Genomic DNA, 15,285 nt, shown 5'->3' with positions numbered 1-15,285 from the left:
CAAAGGCTAGCTTTTTCAAACAGAAATTTGCATCCTGTAGCACAAACTCCAAAACATTTTGGGACACTGTAAAGTCCATGGAGAATAAGAGCACCTCCCAGCTGCCCACTGCACTGAGGCTAGGAAACACTGTTACCACCGATAAATCTACGATAATTGAGAATTTCAATAAGCATTTTTCTATGGCTGGCCAATGGCTCTGTACTCCCCACAGCAACTTGCCCAAGCCCCCCCCCCACGCTTCAGCTTCACCCAAATACAGATAGCTGATGTTCTGAAAGAGCTGCAAAATTTGGATCCCTACAAATCAGCCGGGCTAGACAATCTGGACCCTCTCTCTTTCTAAAATTATCCGCCTCAATTGTTGCAACCCCTATTACTAGCCTGTTCAACCTCTCTTTCGTATCGTCTGAGATCCCTAAAGATTGTAAAGCTGCCGCGGTCATCCCCCTCTTCAAAGGGGGAGACACTATAGACCCAAACTGCTACAGACCTATATCTATCCTGCCCTGCCTTTCTAAAGTCTTCGAAAGCCAAGTTAACAAACAGATCACCGACCATTTCGAATCCCACCGTACCTTCTCCGCTATGCAATCTGGTTTTTGAGCTGGTCATGGGTGCACCTCAGCCACACTCAAGGTCCTAAACGATATCATAACCGCCATCAATAAAAGACAGTACTGTGCAGCCGTCTTCATTGACCTGGCCAAGGCTTTCGACTCTGTCACTCTCCGCATTCTTATCGCCAGACTCAACAGCCTTGGTTTCTCAAATGACTGCCTTGCCTGGTTCACCAACTCCTTCTCAGATAGAGTTCAGTGTGTCAAATTGGAGGGCCTGTTGTCCGGACCTCTGGCAGTCTCTATGGGGGTGTCACAGGGTTCAATTCTCGGGCCGACTCTTTTCTCTGTATATATCAATGATGTCGCTCTTGCTGCTGGTGATTCTCTGATCCACCTCTACGCAGACGACACCATTCTGTATACTTCTGGCCCCTCTTTGGACACTGTGTTAACTAACCTCCAGACGAGCTTCAATGCCATACAACTCTCCTTCCATGGCCTCCAACTGCTCTTAAATGCAAGTAAAACTAAATGCATGCCCTTCAACCCGCACCCGCCCGCTCGACTAGCATCACTACTCTGGACTGTTCTGACTTAGAATATGTGGACAACTACAAATACCTAGGTGACTGATTAGACTGTAAACTCTCCTTCCAGACTCACATTAAGCATCTCCAAACCAAAATGTAATCTAGAATCGGCCTCCTTTACCTATGCTGCTAAACATACCCTCGTAAAACTGATTATCCTACCGATCCTTGACTTCGGCGATGTCATTTACAAAACAGCCTCCAACAGACTACATCCGATTTGCTGAGTAGAGTATCACAGTGACATCTGTTTTGTCACCAAAACCCCATATACTACCCACCACTGTGACCTGTATGCTCTCGTTGGCTGGCCCTCGCTTCATATTCGTCGCCAAACCCACTGGCTCCAGGTCATCTACAGTTGAAGTCGGAAGTTTACATACACTTAGGTTGGAGTCATTAAAACTCGTTTTTCAACCACTCCACAAATTTCTTGTTAACAAACTATAGTTTTGGCAAGTCGGTTAGGACATCTACTTTGTGCATGACACAAGTAATTTTTCCAACAATTCTTTACAGACAGATTATTTCACTTATAATTCACTGTATCACAATTCCAGTGGGTCAGAAGTTTACATACACTAAGTTGACTGTGTCTTTAAACAGCTTGGAAAATGCCAGAAAATTATATCATGGCTTTAGAAGCTTCTGATAGGCTAATTGACATCAGTTGAGTCAATTGGAGGAGTACCTGTGGATGTATTTCAAGGCCGACCTTCAAACTCAGTGCCTCTTTGCTTGACATCATGGGAAAATCAAAAGAAATCAGCCAAGACCTCAGAATAAAATTGTAGACCTCCACAAGTCTGGTTCATCCTTGGGAGCAATTTCCAAACGCCTGAAGGTACCACGTTCATCCGTACAAACAATAGTACGCAAGTATAAACACCATGGAACCACGCAGCCGTCATACCACTCAAGAAGGAGATGCATTCTGTCTCCTAGAGATGAACGTACTTTGTTGCGAAAAGTGCAAATCAATCCCAGAACAACAGCAAAGGCCTTGTGAAGATGCTGTAGGAAACAGGTAGAAAAGCATCTATATCCACAGTAAAACAAGTCCTATATCGACATAACCTGAAAGGCCGCTCAGCAAGGAAGAAGCTACTGTTCCAAAACCGCCATAAAAAAGCTAGACTACGGTTTGCAACTGCACATGGGAACAAAGATCGTTCTTTTTGGAGAAATGTCCTCTGGTCTGATGAGACAAAAATAGAACTGTTTTGTCATAATGACCATCGTTATGTTTGGAAGAAAAAGGGGGAGGCTTGCAAGCCGAAGTACACCATCCCAACCGTGAAGCACGGGGGTGGCAGCATCATGTTGTGGGGGTGCTTTGCTGCAGGAGGGACAGGTGCACTTCACAAAATAGATGGCATCATGAGGCAGGGAAATTATGTGGATATATTGAAGCAACATCTCAAGACCTCAGTCAGGAAGTTAAAGCTTGGTCGCAAATTGGTCTTCCAAATGGACAATGACCCCATGCATACTTCCAAAGTTGTGGCAAAATGGCTTAAGGACAACAAGTCAAGGTATTGGAGTTGCCATCACAAAGCCCTGACCTCAATCCTATTGAAAATTTGTGGGTAGAACTGAAAAAGTGTGTGCGAGCAAGGAGGCCTACAAACCTGACTCAGTTACACCAGCTCTGTCAGGAGGAATGGGCCAAAATCCACCCAACTTATTGTGGGAAGCTTGTGGAAGGCTACCCAAAACGTTTGACCCAAGTTAAACAATTTAAAGGCAATGCTACCAAATACTAATTGAGTGTATGTAAACTTCTGATCCACTGAGAATGTGATGAAAGAAATAAAAACATCAGGGACAGACTGATATTCTGCAAAAGGTACAGGGATTGGACTGCTGAGGACTGGGGTAAAGTCATTTTCTCTGATGAATCCTCTTTCCGATTCTTTGGGGCATCCGGAAAAAAGCTTGTCCGGAGAAGACAAGGTGAGCGCTACCATCAGTCCTGTGTCATGCCAACAGTAAAGCATCACGAGACCATTCATGTGTGGGGTTGCTTCTCAGCCAAGGGAGTGGGGCTCACTCACAATTTTGCCTAAGAACACAGCCATGAATAAGGAATGGTACCAACACATCCTCCGAGAGCAACTTCTCCCAACCATCCCGGAACAGTTTGGTGACGAACAATTCCTTTTCCAGCATGATGGCGCACCTTGCCATAAGGCAAAAGTGATAACTAAGTGGCTCGGGGAACAAAACATGGATATTTTGGGTCCATAGCCAGGAAACTCACCAGACCTTAATCCCATTGAGAACTTGTGGTCAATCCTCAAGAGGCGGGTGGACAAACAAAAACCCACAAATTCTGACAAACTCCAAGCATTGATTATGCAATAATGGGCTGCCATCAGTCAAGATGTGGCCCAGAAGTTAATTAACAGCATGCCAGGGCAGATTGGAGAGGTCTTGAAAAAGAAGGGTCAACACTGCAAATATTGACTCTTTGCATCAACTTCATGTAATTGTCAATAAAAGCCTTTGACACTTATGAAATGCTTGTAATTATACTTCAGTATTCCATAGTAACATCTGACAAAAATATATAAAGACACTGAAGCAGCAAACTTTGTGGAAATTAATATTTGTCTCATTCTCAAAACGTTTGGCCACGACTGTACACAGCCCATCTGTAAATAGCCCAGCCAACTACCTCATCCCCCATGTTATTTATTTTTGCTCTTTTGCATCCCATCCCATCCCATCTGCACATCTGTCACTCCAGTGTTAATGCTAAATTGTAATTATTTCGCCACTACGGCCTATTTATTACCATACCTCCCTTATCCTACCTCATTTGCACACACTGTGTATAGATTTTTCTATTGTGTTATTGACTGTACGTTTGTTTATCCCATGTGTAACTCTGTGTTGTTTTTGTCACACTGCTTTGCTTTATCTTGGCCAGGTCGCAGTTGTAAATGAGAACTTGTTCTCATCTGGCCTACCTGGTTAAATAAAGGTGAAATAAAAAATATAATTTAAATTTAAAAAACGGGAGAAGCTAGTTAGGCTAAATGAGGCAGCAGTGCATGCTCTTTCTCATCCTACAGTTACAAATAACAACTCCATTCATAATATTAAGTAGCAGCCTACCTGTTGGCTCTTGGTCATTTAAGCCTATCCTCCTTTAACTTTTAATTCTGTCATTTTAATTCCACCTTCCATTGATTAGATAACTCGGAGGCTCTATGACTGAAGCCTATTGGCGCTTTGTTGACTTATGGTTTGTCAACAACAAGCTACACGCTTCAGGCTCCACTCTCGTGAAAAGCAAGATCAGCAGCATAAATTATAGAATTTATCTCTCTACTGCAGCAGTCACATTCAGATCTGTACGGGTCCTTCCGGACAAGTTATTTAAAATTGCACATAGCTGAGACCCGTGACAATCATCATGTCAGAGTCAACCCATACCCGTGACGACATTCTGGATTCGGAGCCACGTGGGCCCGTTTCCGGTATTGGGGTACAGGTGGATCCTTGAAGACCTCTAGTCACAAGCTTGATGTAGTCATTGTGTGCAAGAAATATGGTACCAAATACTAAACTTTTGACTACTTTAATACACTAAGTGAAATTTGTCAAATCTTCAAACGGGATCTATAAAGTACTTTCATTTCTAAATCAGATATGTATGAAAATACCCTCAAATAAAAGGTGACATTCTGTACTGTCACCTCATATGCAACATATATGAAATCCAAATGCTGGAGTATAGACAAATTTCAAATTTTAGCATCACTGTCCAAATACATACATAGGGGAGTATTTATAGTCTCTTTAGCCAATACTCATTGTACTGGTTTACAATTTATCTACCTCTTTCTTTCTCTCCCTCTTGTCCCTACATCTCTTGGCCATAGGCAACTGCACGGACGACATGACGTGTGTGAAGGAGGAGATCTTTGGGCCTGTGATGTCTGTGTTGTCCTTTGAAACAGAGGAGGAAGCTTTGCTGAGGGCCAACGACTCCGCCCTGGGCCTTGCTGCGGGGGTCTTCACCAGGTGATGATGTCATATAGCACAGTTATCAGGGTTGTGTTCTGTAGCGAGAACGTTTTTGAAACTGAGTGAAACAGGACGGTACTTCCTGGAGTTGTCCAATAAGAACAGTCAGTGTTCCTTTTTGAGTTTCAAAACGTTTTACTACATTATACCATGAGCACCACCCTTCAGCTTGAGGTACACATTTAATCCCACTTCAGTGTTTGACCTGTTTCTTGCCATGTGTCTGGCCTGTAGTGACGTCAAGCGAGCACACCGTGTAGTGGAACACCTGAAGGCTGGATCCTGCTTCATCAACAACTATAACATCACCCCTGTGGAGGTGCCCTTCGGAGGTTTCAAGATGTCAGGTACAGTCCTACTGTATTCACACCAGATACCTGTTCTTTTCCTCTGAGAGTATCAGACTTTAAACATGTAGGGGTTATTTGTAGTGTAGTAATCACGTTGGTTTGTTTGAATACCTTTTTCATAAAAATTTTCCACAGTATTTTGTGTTTGGTAGACTACTGTCAACAATAGTAATGTCATGTGTCAAGAAGAATCAACATTTGCCGTTGTCTCTCCACAGGCATCGGGAGAGAGAACGGTCAGGTGACTGTAGAGCACTACACACAAATGAAGACTGTGTTTGTGGAGATGGGGGACGTTGACAGTCTCTTTTAAACGTCAACCCAGACCAATGGAGTCATGCAACTCAGAGATGTTCTGGGGGATGAAATGCCAGTGTCCTGAGACAGAAAAATGTCTCAGAGTGCTTTTTCTGTCTCAGAAAAAGGTCTCTGGTATGTAGGTAGTTGAATGAAGGATATACAGTAATATTGCCATCCATCTCTGATGGAGAATAACTAACTAAGCTAAACTCTATTAAAAAAAACTGTGATAAGATCTCCGTTCTGAGCCAAATGGATAAATCGAAAGCCGTGCCTTGATATTTTGTAACAAAATATTTATTCAATTGATTCCCATAACTATGGATGCCTTACATAAAAAAAGTACTTGACATTATGCAGCATGTGTTGCACTTTTTGTCCCATTTTGTCACTATTTGCCATTGGATGTAGGTTACAACAGGGCAACTGTGGTGCCGTCACCTGTCAGACGTTTGCCATTTCTGTAACTTTTTGGTGACTTACAGACGCTCTTATCCAGAGCGTCTTACAGGAGCAATTAGGGTTAAGTGCCTTGCTCAAGTGCACATCAACAGATTTTTTTTTATCTAGTCAGCTCAGGGATTCGACCCAGCAACCTTTCGGTTACTGTCCCAACCTCTTAACTGCTAGGCTACCTGCTGCCCCATTTCTTTGTACAATTGTATTTTTACTTGTACGTATCACCAAATCAATGTTTACCATTTCAAAGTTGTGTGCGTGTCTTTTCATTTCACCCTTTTTCATTTCTTCATTAATATGCATGACAAGTTTATAAATGGGTTTTGAAGTAAAGCTTTAATTCCATAAATATCATACTTACAATATTTTATATTTCAGGCATCACATATGGAACCAGCATGTCATTGGTTTTGAATTAATTTCATAAAAAAGAAAAGTTAAAGAACAAAGTATAAAAAATATACAGCTATAATAAAACAAATGGAATTGATTTTCCTATGAATGGGAAAATATATTATAAATGTCTAAGATATTGTAGCTATATATTATGTGTTGTATAGGCAATGAACTGCAAAAAAAATACCTTAAGGCTGGCTTTACTACTTGGGTTTTAATAGTCTGTCTAGAAAATGTTCAAACGGGCATAGAAATTAAACATTCATGTAAATATGCTTGGTGAGTAAAATCCTTGTAATCTAATGAGGAAGTTACATCCTCGATCCACATTCATGTTTACTGTGTCTGACAGGAAGCTGAAGAAGCAGGGCCTTCACTGCTGTCTTCATCAAAACATTTTTATTGCTCTTTTCTTCCTTTTTTCTTTGCCAGTTTATTGGCAGCACCTTTACTCTGTTTGAAAGAATATCATTTTTACACCATTATGCTGTTGTTCACCCATGCAGCTCTATCTTCTCTTCCTCCAAAAACAACACGGAAACCATTGTTGACCACAACCAACCAACAGCTCACAAACTCACTTACCTTTGCCACAGGTTTCTTGGGGTTCTTGAACTGTGCAGACTCTTAGAGAGGAAAAAAAAGCTATTATCGATATGTTAAATTAGTTCATTTATTGTTATTTATACCATAAAACACATCCAGGTTTCATACGGAGAAAGTAAAAGAGATTGATGTGATTATCATTCCTTATTACCATCTTCAGAGGGAAAGTCATCTTCCTTGTATCTCTCATTGTCAGGATCCTGTGAATAATCAAACAAGACAATAAATATCAGCAATCTACTGTGACTGAAACCTTGGCAGTTGGCACATTTCATTATTTGCATTGATCTAAGTGTGTGGAGAGAAGACTCTTGTCTTCAGATCAAACGTGTTTAAGTTAGCCATTTTATTTGTGCTTTAGTTAAGGACAGCCCACCTGTGCACCGGTTAGCGCCAGCCCTGGCAGAGTGCTCTGCGTAGCCGTGGAGACCTGACTCTCCTTCAGGTAGTTCCCCTCTTGCAGCTTCTCCACACGGCCCTGCTCCGCCGCCACCCTCACCTTCAGGGCGTGGAAAGGGGTGTGCACCTCACCCACTCTGAAGTGCACCGCCATGCCCTCGAACCACAGGTTGTCATTTACCCCCTCCTTGAAACCTGGAGGCTCATAGTCAGCAGGGGTGACTGGGTAGAGAGGAAGGAAAAATAACGGAATAATTAATGATTGATTGACTGACTCACTGAACATGATGCTTTGTGAGCTTTCTAAGTCCTATTAAACAACTGCATAATGTAATACAACCAAGAGACATCGTATTTGACTAAAACTACAATGAATTAAATGAGAAGCATTTGCTTTCGTCAATTTCGAAAGACGTGACCCAATAATTACTTTCTGTTTTGAGGTTCCAATACAGACATATTAAAGGGCTGTGGAGATCATGAAATTTTGTCAGCCGGTGATTGTCATTCAAATAACTGCCCGGCTCGTTAAGCAGCTCTGGCTTCCACTCATAGCCTACAAGCCACTGATGTGGACCTTTGGAACGTCTACATTTTAAAACGTCTAATAAATCCATATAATATAGCCTACAGCATCACAATAAATCCATTATTTTAGATAGGTCTAAAGAAACATGATATGAAGAAAATCAGAAGAGCATATTCTGAGTTATGTCAGGCCCTGATCTGGCTATGCCATCTGGCTGTGGGCTACACTAGTTCATTTAGCAGGCATTATTTTATAGTACTAACAATACAATTGAACATAGCTGATTAAAATGGAAAATATGGGCCTCCCGGGTGGCGCAGTGGTCGAAGTCACTGCATCGCAGTGCTAGCTGTGCCACCAGAGATTCTGGGTTTGAGCCCAGGCTCGAACCTGCTGGCTGCGGCCGGGAAGTCCATTGGGCGACGCACAATTGGCCCAGCGTCGCCCGGGTTAGGGAGGGTTTGGCTGACAGGGATATCCTTGTTTCATCGCGCACTAGCAACTCCTGTGGCGGGCCGGGTGCAGTGCACGCTGACCAGGTTGCCTAGGTGTATGGTGTTTCCTCCGACACATTGGTGCGGCTGGCTTCCGGGTTGGATGTGCATTGTGTCAAGAAGCAGTGCGGCTAGGTTGGGTTGTGTTTCGGAGGACGCATGGCTCTCGACCTTTGCCTCTCCCGAGTCCGTACGGGAGTTGCAACGATGAGACGACTGTAACTACTACCAATTGGACACCACGAAAAAGGTGTAAAAAAATGTATTTAAAAATGGAAAGGATATTTTTCCCCAAACAATTTGAGTGCGCACATGCGGCCATTCTGTGTTGAACAGTTAAAGAAACAGGTCCTCATATATGCTTAAAAGTTATTTATGCAACTTTAGTTATGATACAAACCTTAAGCTATATGTTTTCATTTCTAATACATTGTAACATGCTGACCACACCGCTTGCGTCGTGCACGCATTGCAAAATAAATGTACACATAAATGTTATTCAATCATTGCACCCAGACTGCTCGCGTATGTCAACGAGCTTCTCCTTAGCCAGGCGCTAAAATAGAACTTGGTTCTATTTGTGATGTGTGACGCACTGCAAGTCCCGCCTCTCCCATCTCCTCATTGGTTTTAAGGAGCATATTCCCACGTGGGTGATTGAAAGATGAACTGAGGTCCACACTCCAGTCCAGTTGGAGGTGGTAATGCACCTTAAAGTTGGTTGCCAACTGCCATATAAAGTCCAAAGAAGAATAAGAATCCTGAAGGAGGAGAGATTACTAGAAACAAACTCTGTTTAACCTTTTATCTGTGGATTAATTGTTGGAGTAGAGGACCTTGTGCATTACAGGTAAAATAACAACCCAATGTTTATATCCCAGGACAAATTAGTTAGAAACTGCTAGCTAGCTAAATTGCCATAAATGTTTAATGCTTTTCGACCTATCCCCAAATTAATAGAGATTCAGAGTTTGTTTTTATATTTCAACCTGTGTCCTGATTACGTCTGGTGTGGGTGGACAAAATCAACATGCGCGCGAGCAAGTGGTTTGGTCAGCATGTAAGGCTGCATGATGCGACAAATTATTATTTGAAAAAAGTTGCATAAAAGGGAAGAGTTCTGCTCTGTTTCTTGCGCAGGCTGCACACACTTCATCAGTCTCTCATTCACAATTTGACAAGCACTGCTTGCAGCACAGGCTGCACACAGTATTCTCAATTGAATCTGGTCTTTACATATAGCCTACTAATATATATAATTTTTTATTTAGAATGGCCCACAAAAAATAAATATATCATCCATAGCCTGCACTCAAATAGCGAATGGAGGTTATGTGCAGTTACTTTTTTAATGTTCCTGGTAGGCTACACCGTTTTTAAAGCAGATTAATGTGCTTAATTTTTCAGAAATGAGCAATAAATATAGCAGCATGAGAAAGCTTGGATCCACTTTTAATAAATAGTGGGCTTATAACAACACGTTTCACTAGGGCTTCCGAGTTGCGCAGCGGTCTAAGGCACTGCATCTCAGAGCATGAGATGTCACTAAAGTCCCTGGTTCGATTTCGGGCTGTATCACATCCGGACGTGATTGGGAGTCCCATAGGGCGGCGCACAATTGGTCCAGCGTTGTCCGGGTTTAGCCGGGGTAGTCCATCATTGAAAATAAGAATTTGTTCTTAACTGACTTGCCTAGTTAAATAAAGGTTAAATAGAGGCTCTGTAGTCTATGGGCTGGCTCTCCAATCATGTTTCAGGGGTCTTGGGCCTATATAAGCTATGTCTGGAGTTATTTGGCCACTTCAGTTGTGATACAAACCTTATCAAAACATACAGTGCATTCGGGAAAGTATTCAGACCCCTTGACTTTTTCCACATTTTGTTAAATTACAGCCTTATTTTTAAATTACAGCCTTTCCCACAGCAATCTACACACAATACCCCATAATGACAAAGCGAAAACAGGTTTTAGAAATTGAGCTCAGGTGCATCCTGTTTCTATTGACCATCCTTGAGATGTTTCTACAACTTGATTGGAGTCCACCTGTGGTAAATTCAATTGGACATGATTTGGAAAGGCACACACCTGTCTATATAAGGTCCCACAGTTGACAGTGCATGTCAAAGCAAAAAACAAGCCATTGGGTTGAAGGAATTGTCCGTAGAGCTCCGAGACAGATTGTGTCGAGGTATAGATCTGGGGAAGGGTACCAAAAAATGTCTACAGCATTGAAGGTTCCCGAGAACACAGTGGCCTCCATCATTCTTAAATGGAAGAAGTTTGGAACCACCAAGACTCTTCCTAGAGCTGGCCTGCCTGGCCAAATTGAGCAATAGGGATAGAAGGGCCTTGGTCAGGGAGGTGACCAAAAACCTGATGGTCTCTCAGACAGAGCTCTAGAGTTCCTCTGTGGAGATGGGAGAACCTTCCAGAAGGAAAACTATCTCTTGCAGCACTCCACCAATCAGGCCTTTATGTTAGAGTGGCCAGACGGAAGCCACTCCTCAGTAAAAGGCACCTAAAGACTCTCAGACCATGAGAAATAAGATGCTGTGGTCTAATGAAACCAAGATTGAACTCTGGACTGAATGCCAAGCGTCACGTCTGGAAAAAAGCTGGCACCATCCCTACGGTGAAGCATGATGGTGGCAGCATCATGCTGTGGGGATGTTTTTCAGCAGCAGGGACTGGGAGACTAGTCAAGATTGACGCAAAGATGAACGGAGCCAAGTACAGAGAGATCCTTGATGAAAACCTGCTCCAGCTCACCTTCCAACAGGACAACGACCCTAAGCACACAGCCAAGACAACGCAGGAGTGGCTTCGGGACAAGTCTCTGAATGTCCTTGAGTGGCCCAGCCAGAGCCCGGACTTGAACCTGATCGAACATCTCTGGAGAGACCTGAAATGAGCTGTGCAGCAACACTCCCCATCTAACCTGACAGAGCTTGAGAGGATCTGCAGAGAAGATTGGGAGAAACTCCCCAAATGCAGGTGTGCCAAGCTTGTAGTGTCATACCCAAGAAGACTTGAGACTGTAATCACTGCCAAAGGTGCTTCAACAAAGCACTGGGTAAAGGGTCTGAATACTTATGTGATATTTCAATTATAAATTAGCAAAAATGTAAAAAAAAAAGTTGAATCAATTTAAGAATAAGGCTGTAACGTAAACAAAATGTAGAAAAAGTCAAGGGGTCTGAATACTTTCCGAAGGCACTGTATAAGCCTATGGGCTAGGCTACAGGATGCATACAACTATGATTTGAAAAAGCCACAAGAAAAATGCATGCGCTGTGCATCATTCACAAGTGATAATATTCTTACCATTCAGACTATTTTCAATTTAATCTTGTCTTTACATATACTAAATAATATGTGTAAAATTAGTTTTGATTTAGAATGGGTCATTATCATGCACATGTTGGAACAGGGGCAAGGTAAAAAAAAAAAATACATGTCATCTGTATCCATTTGAAAAGCAAATGGGAGGACGCTTTTCCAGTGGTTAATTTTCAGGCCAGCCAGGTAGGCTACTTTGATTGTAAAGCGATGCAATGTGCTTAATATTAGGAAAGTTGGGAAATACATACAGTAGGCCAAGCCTATAGAAAGCTCATGAGATCTTCCTCTTTTTAATAATAGAGGCCATCAAAACTCTGTTTTCTCACGCAATTGCATAGCCTATACAAATGTTGCGCAACAGGAACATTTATTTTATTCCATGCATCAACCAGCTATGAGGCGCTGGCGCTCACTGCACAACAGGTGATCCTTTTCCGCTCAAACTCTGAATGCCAGGGCTCTCATGAGAAGCATTTCGCTACATTACAAGCATTTCACTACACCCGCAGACAAGCATTTCGCTACACCCACAAGAACATCTGTTAAATATGTGTATGTGACCAATAAAATTTGATTTGATGAAGTGTTTGTTTTGATTTTCGAATGCATTTGCATTGATGTCAGAGTGATTAGTGGGACACTAGAATGCTGACTACTGGATATTAACAACTGGCCGTTAGCAAGTTTGGTAGGCTACTAATGACCATCAGAGCGCAGTTTTGGAGAAACCTAGTTACTGTGACTCACTGTCACATGGAATTTGACTGCAATCATGACTCCTGACTGCCGGTGTGGCAGTAATATGGTCACCATAACAGCCGTAGACATATACAGTAGTAACCCTTACTGTCAACAAAAATAAAGGGATTTGCCTTACTGTCGTCAAAGTAGTATAGCTTCATGGTGAGGTAGACATCATTGGGGAGCATGTCCAAGTTCTGCATGAGAAGAAACAGCTTCCTGATCAAGAGGACAGAGGCCTTCTTGGTATCCTCCATCGTGATCTGCATCTCCACATTCTGGTTTCTGGGGATTCAAAGGACATCAGATATTTATCTTAGGCTGAATCAAAGCTTAAATGAGAAGATTGAAGCCACAAATTCACCTCAGAATGTCCATCTGTGGTCCTTTGTCTGTGTATGTGAACTTGAACTGGTATGACTCGATGATGCACTAATGGAGGGAGAAGCAACCATTAACATTTTAGAAGCAATGGAACTTCAGGGAACTTAGGTTTGTGTGTGAAGGGTTTTATGGAGTGAGAACTTACGTTGGGATTATCTGGATTGGTGCAGACCTGCATATCATATTATACAAATTGTAAAGCTTCCATTTCATTGAAATAATGAGACCATTTTTAAATACAACAGTTGAGGACAAAATATGTATTTAGAAAAGACACATTGTTGCTTAGATTCACCTACCCCAATGAACACGACTTGAAGCTGTAAAAAGATAAGAAAATAGCCACAAGTTGTCTGTTAAAACAAAACAAAATGATGAAACACATTCAAAAGAACCATAAGGTCCTGTACTTACATATCCTCTCTCTAATGCGTCGAAGCACCCCATCAGCCTTCAAAATAATAATTTAATGTCAGAATATGACCATCATCAAATGTAATTTGAGTGTTGTCTGATGTGGGAAGCAGCTGTTTTGTATGAACTTGAATTATGTCTGTCTTGCAAAATAGTTTACTTACCACTTTACAATTTTGCAGACACCAGGTGTTGTGCAGTCTTCTCGTAAAACTTTGATGCATAAATCTGGTGGATACATAAAAACAGTTGCTGAAAAAGACACTATGATAAAGACCACATAATATTTTTGGTTGTGTGGTGACACAATTAACGTTATGCATGTGCTTGTTTACAACATTTTTAAACAACATGTCTTTGGAAAATAACCTTAACTGCCCTCACATCACCTTCTAGATATCGAGATCTGTAGGCATCCTCAGGGAATATTCCTCTGAGATATGTGATGGAAGAAACGGCGAGAGCCATCATTCGCTTCACAAAGACCAGGGACTTTTCTTCAGTTTTCAGTTCGTTTTGAAATAAGCTGGTCCACTACAGAGGGGGAAAATCATTTCCGAATCTGGTGGATGTTCAATGACAGTGCAGTTCTCATGCAAGACCACTTGAGTACGCCAGATGACTGACTGATGACAGAACTGCCGTAAACTAGCTAACTATGCCAGCTAATGTTATTGCAGAGATTGAAAGTGCGTTTTCTCCGTTCCACCAAGTGAAACGTATATTAATTTCGATATACATTTACACAAGCTCATATTAATCGAGTGTTTCGTTGTCATACCTCTGCTGTCTCCTGTTTTTTAGGCCTACTACACATCTTTCCAGCTGCCATCGTGAACGTCGTTGGTTTGTCGTTAGCTAACTTACAGTAGCTAGCGGTCTAACTTTACAGTTCTGTCAATTATTTCAAAATGATTTATATATTGTTAAAATAAGTGTGCGGTTTATAGGTAGCTAATGTTCATGTGATATACTTTTGTCATAGACAAAACCACTAGGTAACTAGATGATACACCCTTGTTCAACCTGAGGTAAAAAGTACCGCGAGACCGAGGTTAACTGCACTCTTTTTTTTTTCTAATGTAGAATAGTGTGTATACATACAAGTACACAAATAGACAACGATAACATATGCTAGGGAGTACAACCAATTACAGATTATACAAAGACATTAAAAGAAACACACATATTGATTGTTTTAACAGCTTTCTTATTAGAAGAATGTTGAATGGTCTTAATGTACTGCTCGAATTCCTTATAGAAAACACGGAAGTGGTTTTTTATTTGTGAATTTACATTTATGAATATGACATTTTCCATTAGCACAATTAGATTCATGAGGTAAAATTGTTTTTCTTTATCTTTGGTTAAGGAAACCGAGCAGCACATTCTCCCATAAAAAAAACAAAAGTCAAAAGAACAAAAGAATATTAACAATTATAAAACTGTGAATATCTTTTCATAATTGTTTTACATGTAGACAATGCCAAAATAAATGCGAAATTGTTTCTTGGTGCTCAACACAAAAAGTACAATCAATGTACAATCAATGTCTTTTCTGATTTTCTTCAGGTAATGATTCGCAGGGTAATACTTATAGATCATTCTGAAAGAGAACTCTTTGACCTTGTTAACAAGCAAGTATGTGTTGTAATAACCATACTTTTTTCCAACAGATA

The 15,285-nt window shown here is 41.4% G+C and overlaps 1 protein-coding gene across 2 annotated transcripts; it reads right to left on the bottom strand.

Annotated features, from left to right (window-relative positions):
• Window positions 1–6,050: 6,050 nt before the first annotated feature.
• On the bottom strand, window positions 6,051–14,740 carry zte38 (zebrafish testis-expressed 38). 2 transcript variants are annotated; one of them, XM_014140730.2, is made up of 12 exons: window positions 14,388–14,734; window positions 13,996–14,140; window positions 13,771–13,834; window positions 13,607–13,643; window positions 13,492–13,512; window positions 13,338–13,364; window positions 13,173–13,240; window positions 12,945–13,093; window positions 7,679–7,923; window positions 7,454–7,502; window positions 7,282–7,322; window positions 6,051–7,149 (listed from the first exon to the last, which is right to left on the bottom strand). In XM_014140730.2, the coding sequence occupies exons 1-12, from the start codon at window positions 14,436–14,438 to the stop codon at window positions 7,096–7,098; spliced, it is 951 nt and encodes a 316-aa protein (XP_013996205.1). In that variant the 5' UTR covers window positions 14,439–14,734; the 3' UTR covers window positions 6,051–7,095. The 2 variants fall into 2 exon arrangements, with proteins under 2 accessions (XP_013996205.1, XP_045550200.1); XM_045694244.1 differs by having other exon boundaries at window positions 6,051–7,322; window positions 14,388–14,740.
• Between the last annotated feature and the right edge of the window lie 545 nt (window positions 14,741–15,285).

Source organism: Salmo salar, chromosome ssa14 (assembly GCF_905237065.1).
Source record: "Salmo salar chromosome ssa14, Ssal_v3.1, whole genome shotgun sequence".
In the NCBI taxonomy this organism is placed as follows: Eukaryota; Metazoa; Chordata; class Actinopteri; order Salmoniformes; family Salmonidae; genus Salmo; species Salmo salar.
The sequence above is the reverse complement of the archived record's forward strand: the minus strand, read 5'-3'. Positions and strand labels throughout refer to the sequence as shown.

Bases quoted from the DNA above. Each gene is read 5' to 3' on its own strand.
- zte38 (XM_045694244.1), bottom strand. From the start codon at position 14,438: ATGGCAGCTGGAAAGATGTGTAGTAGGCCTAAAAAACAGGAGACAGCA. The intron at 13,835-13,995 runs GTGATGTGAGGG...TGTATCCACCAG, and splicing joins CAGATCTCGATATCTAGAAG to ATTTATGCATCAAAGTTTTA. The intron at 13,094-13,172 runs GTGAATTTGTGG...TTGAATCCCCAG, and splicing joins CCACAGATGGACATTCTGAG to AAACCAGAATGTGGAGATGC.